Source organism: Brassica napus (genome assembly GCF_020379485.1).
Source record: "Brassica napus cultivar Da-Ae chromosome A2 unlocalized genomic scaffold, Da-Ae chrA02_Random_38, whole genome shotgun sequence".
Taxonomy (NCBI): Eukaryota; Viridiplantae; Streptophyta; class Magnoliopsida; order Brassicales; family Brassicaceae; genus Brassica; species Brassica napus.
This window is the reverse complement of record NW_026013959.1, coordinates 24393-32127: the sequence shown is the minus strand read 5'-3', so window position 1 is coordinate 32127 and position 7735 is coordinate 24393. Positions and strand designations below refer to the sequence as shown.

Here is a 7735-nt window from a genome sequence, read left to right as displayed (position 1 = left end):
AGTCGGCGTTTCTTCCTGGACGATTCTAGCGGAGAATGTCCTCTAGCGACTGATCTTGTTAAAGGTTACAATACTCAGGCTCTCTCGCCTCGTGGAATGTTGAAGGTGGACCTGAGGAAAGCTTTCGACTGTGTTAGGTGGGACTTCATCCTGTCCTCTCTTCGTGCCTTGGCCATTCCGGAGTCATATATTTGTTTGATAGCAGAATGTTTGTCTACGGCATCCTTCTCTGTGTCTGTCAATGGAGCCTCTGGAGGGTTCTTTAAAAGCACTAAAGGGATAAGACACAGGTGAAGGGTGATCCCCTCTCTCCCTATCTCTTTGTGCTTGCCATGGAGTGTCTGTCTAGGTTACTCTTATCACGCTATGAGGGGGGAAGCATCGGTTATCATCCCGGAACTGATCAACTAAAGATCTCTCACCTAATGTTCGCCGACGACGTCATGGTTTCTTTGATGGAACAAGTAACAGCCTACATGGCATTGCGAAGTGCCTCGACGATTTTGCCTCTTGTCGGGACTGCACATGAACAAAGCCAAGACCGAGCTCTTCACCTCAGGAGTAGACCATAGCGAATCCAATGCCATTGTGGGCTATGGATTCTCTACGGGTAAATTCCCAATCAGGTACCTCGGGCTTCCTTTGATGAGTCGTAAGCTGAAAATCTCGGAGTACTCCCCCTTGATATCTAAGATAACCAAAAGCTTCAAGTCATGGTCAGCCAAGCTTCTCTCCTTCGCTGGTAGACTGCAACTTCTCAAGACAGTAATTTTTGGCACAATTAATTTCTGGATTTCTGCCTTTGTTCTTCCTAAAGGGTGTATTAGGGAGGTTGAATCGCTCTGTTCTCGATTTCTTTGGTCTGGAAATATTGATAGAAGAGGTATAGCAAAGGTAGCTTGGTCAACGGTTTGTCTCCCTAAAGACGAAGGGGGACTAGGCTTGAGAAGCTTCGCGGTCTGGAACCAAGTATTATGCTTGAAATTCATCTGGCTATTGCTTTCGAGGTCGCCCTCCCTGTGGGTTGACTGGCACTGGCACACTCACTTGGCTGAGGTCTCATTCTGGAAACTGGAGCCTTCAGCAAATGACTCTTGGGCTTGGAGAGAAAGCTTCTTGATCTTCGTCCTTTGGCCCTGCAGTTTTGCAAAATGACTGTAGGAAATGGTTTATCTACTAGCTTTTGGTATGATGTTTGGACTCCTTTAGGTCAGCTCTCCACGGTAATGGGACGGGCTGGGCCTCGTGCCTTGCGCATCAGAGAGGACGCTATGGTGGCTGATGCCATCTTAGGAACTACATGGTCATTACCACATCCAAGATCCCAGCAGGAAGTTGATTTACATGCTTTTTAACTACTATAACACTTCCTTTGTCCCCTGATGTTCATGATATATTGGATTGGATTGCTGGTGATTCTCCTATGCGTGATTTCAGGTCATCTAGCACGTGGGAGGTGCTGCGACCGCGACAGGAAAAGAAGGATTGGGTAGATGTGGTATGGTTCAAGGGAGCTATACCAAAGCAAGGATTCACCATGTGGGGTGGCGAATTACGACAGGCTCCCAACAAGAGCTAGACTTGCAGGATGGGGAATGCTTATTTCTCCGAAATGTGGATTCTGTTCAAGGTGTGATGAAACCAGAGACCATCTCATGTTGGCATGCGAGTACAGTCATGAAGTCTGGAAGGAGGTGCTGCTAAGATGCCAGTCGCCTGCAACACTGCTCACCAACTGGTCTGAGCTTCTGTCATGGATCCGATCGTCGCCGTGCAAGAAGCTGACTCTCCTCCGGAAGCTGGCTTCACAGACCACAGTCTTCCATCTTTGGAAACAAAGAAATAACCTAATGCATAACCAGATTGCGATCTCTCCTGAATCTGTCTTTTATGCCATTGACAAGGACTTGAGGAACATTATATCAGCAAGAAGAAGAAGTAGTAAGCATTTTCATTCACTCATGTTGATGTGGCTGAGATAAGATTTCTTGTAGGTTGCAATCTCAATGATCCATCTTGTTTTTCTCTTTTTGCCAAGATGGCTCAAACATAAGATCTTTCTTGTAAAATCTTCTTTTCATTATATGATATTTACATTTAGCAAAAAAAAAAAACTGAAAATTTTACGACGTTGAACTGACTGCCTAGTTGCATAGAATCGCAAAACGCAAGTTTCCATCGCATTTTCAAAATGAGATTTTAGAAACACGCATTTTGAATATTGTTTCACAAGTTCCAACAAATTTCTATTCTGAACGTTTCTGAAACAGAAAACATACCTTCAGTGTGGCTGGAACTTTCACCAATACAGAAAAAAAAAACTACAGTATAAATCAACATAGGCCCTGTTCGTTTGTACATCTGGAAGATGCATCCATATGGTCCATCTAGATGTCTTATCCAGATGCTCCATCTAGGTGGTGTTCGTTTCTACATTTCGTCTATGCATCCAGATGAATCATCTGAATGCAACTATGTTTGTTTGCTTTTCATTTTTTAAATTCCATCTGCATCCAGGTGGACTTGTTAATAAAATAACTAAAATATAATTTTTACGTTTCGGGGGAAAAAATAGCATTTTTTACGGTTTTGGCCAAAAATATTTTTGCGGTTTTTGAGGAAATATGTGTTTTCGCGAAAAAGTGCATTTTTATGGTTTTGGCGAAAAATACGTTTTATGGGTTTGGCGGAAAAATACGTTTTCCGGTTTTGGCGGAAAAATACATTTTTGGTTTCGGCGGGAAAATACATTTTTCTGGTTTTGGCGGGAAAATACATTTTTCCGGTTTTGGCGGAAAAATACATTTTTCCGGTTTTGGCGGGAAAATGCGCTTTTCCGGTTTTGGCGAGAAAATACGTTTTTAGTTTTAGCGGGAAAATACGTTTTTCCGGTTTTGGCGGAAAATTTTCATTTTTCAGTTTTGGCGGAAAAATGCGTTTTCCGGTTTTGGCGGAAAATTGCGTTTCCGGTTTTGGCGGAAAAATTCTATTTTCCGGTTTTGGCGGGAAAATTCTGTTTTCTGGTTTTGGTGGGAAAATTCCGTTTTCGGTTTAGGCGGGAAAATTGTGTTTTTCGGTTTTGGCGAGAAAATCCGTTTTTTCGGTTTGGCAAGAAAATGTATTTTTCCGGTTTTTGCAGGAAAATGCTTTTTGCGGTTTTGGCCGGAAAATGCTTTTGGAGTTTTGGTGGGAATATGCGTTTTTGGGTTTTGGCGGAAAAATACGTTTTTCGGTTTGGTCGAAAATTGCGGTTTTACTCGTTTAGCCGAAAAATGTGTTTTTATGAAAATGTGTGTTTTATGTTTTTTTTTTGCGAAAAAACGCATTTTGCGGTTTTGGCGGGAAAGTGTGTTTTCAGTTTTGCGAGAAAATGCATTTTTTGGTTATAGCGGAAAAATGTATATGCAAAAAATAGAATTTACGGTTTGAAAATAATATTTTGATTTTAAAATGTCATTTTTGTCATTTATCATTTTGGACTGAACTAGATGCATCCTCATCCAGATGCACCATCAAGCTTCACCTTCGTTTGGGTGAGAATTTGAGATGAATTTTTAAAAATTCAGCTGGATGATCCATCTGGATGTAGTATTATAATGCACAAAACGAACATCAATTTGCATCTTCATCCAGATGGATCACCTGTGTGAGCAAACGAACAGGGCCATATTTGAAAATATCATATATGTTTTGTTTCAAAGGGATCCGATGATTTAGTTCCCACCTTGTAGTGATATTTCATATTGTTAGTGATATGGGTTACAGTGCTAGATATCTCGCATTATATCATCTACGCATTGCTAATAGTTTTGATTTGGAAACTGGTGACTCCTAAAAAATAACAGAGTTTTATATAAGTACTCATAATAGACTTGAAACGATATCAATCAAATATAATATATATATCTGAATATCTGTCCACCTAAAATCTGATATTGATTATTGTATCGCTCCCCCCCACATTATCGGGAGGTCCATATTGATGGCTGTGTAATCACTGATACAAACAAAAAAGGTTCGAGAACTAGACTTGTCAACAAATTGATAATATGTAAATCATTCTAAGAGTTGTGATTTAACAGACAACGTTAACATCACATTCAATTTAGCATTTATAATGCAACCGGATAACTGATTTTTATTTTATTTTTTTCTTTATTAAATTGGCTCAACCAAATAGAACACGATATCTCAGATTTTTATACCTTTAAGACAATGGTTCTTCTATTGGTAGTCCTTACCACTAGTGCGATAGGTAAAACATCAACCCAGAACTAACTTCGTAACTGTACAAAACAACAAAAAGTGACTATCATGTATTCATGTTGTGTACCCCATCTACATTGCAACTTTACATTGTATCAAAAACACATTCTGTTATTATTTTTTTATTTTCAAGTTTACGAACAGCTGTACATGAAAAAGCACTATTTATTCGTAAACATAAAATTAATAACCAGTGTTTTTTTCTTAGTAATTTCATTGGATATCATATAAGTTTGGAGTACATACTTGCAACGTTTAAATTTACACTGGTACTCATTAAACATTTTAGGGATCAATCATAATTAGTAAATATCTTTTTTGTAATAAGCTTCTAGAGTAAATTATTCTCTGTTTTCAACTGTTTTGTTTTTCCTTCTCTTTACATAAAAGAAATGGTAAAGATTAAACTGATTTATAAATTATGGTAAACTCAAAACATTTTTTACTTATTACGCTTAAATTATTTATCAGTCAAAGTCATTGTATACATTGACGTTGTCCCTTTCCACAAACATAAAGATATGTGAACTTAACGAAGTGGATCGTTCAATGGCTAGGGTTTTGGGCGACAAAGTAGGCAATTTTCAGATACAAAAATTCTGACGGCGCTCGACGACAAACCTCACCGTAACTTTACCTCCTACGCAAGGAAGACTATTCCACACTTCTTGCTAGGCCCCGTAAGGTTATATAACAAAAGCCAATTCTAGTTTTTTACTACGAGACTTTGTTTTCATATCCCAAAGTAACGGCCGTTCTCTCAAGAAACCCTAAAGGTTATCTTTGATCTTTCTAGCCTTGTGCTACGCGTGTGTGATTACCCTAACTGGAAACTATGAGTTCACAGTCGAACCTAATCCGTCGTGGGGGCAACTCCTCTGCGCAACGGGATCTGGATCTGGCAACAGAGGATGAGATCATCCGTATCCCAGCATGCGATCTGACGGAGGCGTCTGAACGCTTCAAAAGAACGTTGATTGGAAGAGTTCTGCATAGAGGGGGACATAGTATGGAAGCGATGATTGCACTTCTTCCGAGAGCACGTATCTGGAACGTGGAAGGGAGAGCCCGAGGAGCGAACCTGGGTAATGGTCGTTTCTGTTTTGATTTTGATAAGGAAGAAGATCTCATCATGGTCCTAAACAAAAGGCCATGCCATTTCAACCACTGGGTCTTTGCTTGGGAGCGCTGGGAACCGTCAACAAGTGAAAACTTCCTCAACACGATTCCTTTTTGGATCAAAATTACGGGAGTTCCAGTGCACTTTTGGAATGATGATACTTTCACTGCAATAGCGAAAGCACTGGGGAAGAAGGAGGATATTGATGTCAAGAATGCACGTATCCAAGTCTCAGTTGATGCTGACCGCCCCCTAAAGATGGAAGCAAGGATAGAATTCCCTAATGGGGATTTTGGGAAAGTATCTATGACATATGAAGGGCTGAACCGCTACTGCTTTGGGTGCAAACGGCTATCTCATGACATTTACTCATGCTTGGACCTGTCGGCGGAAGAGAGAGAGAAGAAGATCAAAGAACTTCGGGAAGCAAATGAGCTAGGACCACAAAGGTCTATGAGCTATGCTCCATCTGGTCAGCTAGAGAACTACAAAGGTATTGCTCGAAATAATAAGAGACCACGTTCTCCTAATGGGGATGTCTATCAAAGATCTCCAACGTGGACATGACTTCCTGGGCAGTCCAGAGGTGAAAAACGTCACAAAGATTCAGGAAGCTATTGGACAACAAAAGGCTACTTGAGCCGTGACGCTCCTCCAAAGATGATGGAGAGACGAAGGGAAGAGAGAGATGAGCGACACACTCGGTACCAGCAGAAACCAACGGTTTGGAACCGACTGGATGACCATGACCGAGCAGGTGGGCAAGACAGGAAGAAAACAATGGCTCCCAACTGGAGGCCGAGACGGAACCCTGCAGAGCTTCAGAGAGGAGGAGAGCCGTACAGACCTAAGGAACGGCATTACTCTCATCTTTCACAAGCTTCCCACCAAGTGTGGAGACCTCGGGCCCAGCTAACTGAAGGAAAAAGCTGCAGCCCCTCCAGAACACTTACGAACCCAAAGCACCCAAGTGCTTTAACTCCTGAAAAAGAAGAATCACAACAAACCATTTCGGGAGGCTTACAGGAGCGTAGTGGTTTAGATGGTCAAGGTAGTGGGGTCCTAGTGGTGCATAAGAATGAAACCTCAGAGGAGAAGATGAGACGTCTTAAAGGTAAATCAATCATGCTAGAGGGTCCAGCCAGCAAAACTCCCGTTTCAACCCATCAACGGTTTCCTCAAGCGATGCTAACTAGAGACAGAGGTACGGTGGTTATTAGGGAAGGAGGACTTCGTACGCCTCCACCTGCTCCCAGGTTGTTTCCTCCCCCTCTTAGACTTAGAGATGAAACGGAGGATCCAAGTTTAGAACTAGTGAACCTGATGAACTCGAAGCAAATAGATGAGATGGTTCTGACTAGGGAAGAAGAAGCTGAAGTCGATAAGCTTGTGGAAGATTTCGGGGATGTAGTTATGGATGAGGATATGCTCCAAAATGATGATCTGCTGGTTGACGAGCCAGGGCAGGATGCAGAGATTATAGATGCCATCTCACAACTCTCTCCAGCGCATGCTGTGAACCAACATACCAGAGAAATATCTGCAGCTCCAAAGGAACCAGAGAAGAGTAATGCACATCAAGTGAAGAAGAAATGCACGGGCTTTGAGAGGCTCCCTTTGCCAGGCACGGGTCAAAACAGGATGGGGGTCACGGAAGAGAGGAAGAAAAGTTCCCAAAACACAGAACTGAAGGGAGCATTAGCCTCAAAAAAGCTGAATGCCTTAAGAGGACGCCCATCTCCGAGGAAGAAAACCTCGGGTAACCAAAAAAAATCTAGTTCTGCTGCTGTCCCTCGTCGTGAGGTGTCTACATCTGCTAAAAGTACGATGTTGTCTTTTGTTTCAGGTTTGGTGGGGTCCCAGAAACCACCCAGTAAGAAGATATGAATACAATCTCCTGGAATTGTCAAGGGGCCGGAGCCTACTTGACCAAGAAACATCTCCGGGAGTTACATCGTTTTTTTGCACCATCTTTTCTTTTTCTTTCTGAAACAAAAAACAATCGTTCTTTTTTGCAAGACTTTCAAGTTTCTTTTGGTTATAATAAACTGTTCACCGTGGAACCGGAAGGCAGAAGCGGTGGATTAGCACTTTTTTATATGGATTCTTATGATGTGTCGATTCTCTATTTCGATAAGCGTATGATTGATATTGCAGCTACCATAGAGGGACACAAAGTTTATATGACTTTTGTCTATGGTGATCCGGTCGTTGAGTGCCGAGACTATGTATGGGAAAGACTGACCCGTATAAGTACTACTAGAACTGGTGCATGGCTAATGAGTGGAGACTTTAATGAGATCACCGGTAACCATGAAAAGAAAGGGGGCCGAAAGAGGCCAGAGACAT

The 7735-nt window shown here is 41.8% G+C and overlaps 1 protein-coding gene across 1 annotated transcript; it reads left to right on the top strand.

Moving 5' to 3' along the window:
* Positions 1-1493: 1493 nt before the first annotated feature.
* Positions 1494-1982, top strand: LOC125594064. Its single transcript, XM_048770380.1, has one exon. It carries the CDS (start codon positions 1494-1496, stop codon positions 1980-1982), a length of 489 nt encoding a protein of 162 aa, XP_048626337.1.
* The last annotated feature ends 5753 nt before the right edge of the window (positions 1983-7735 follow it).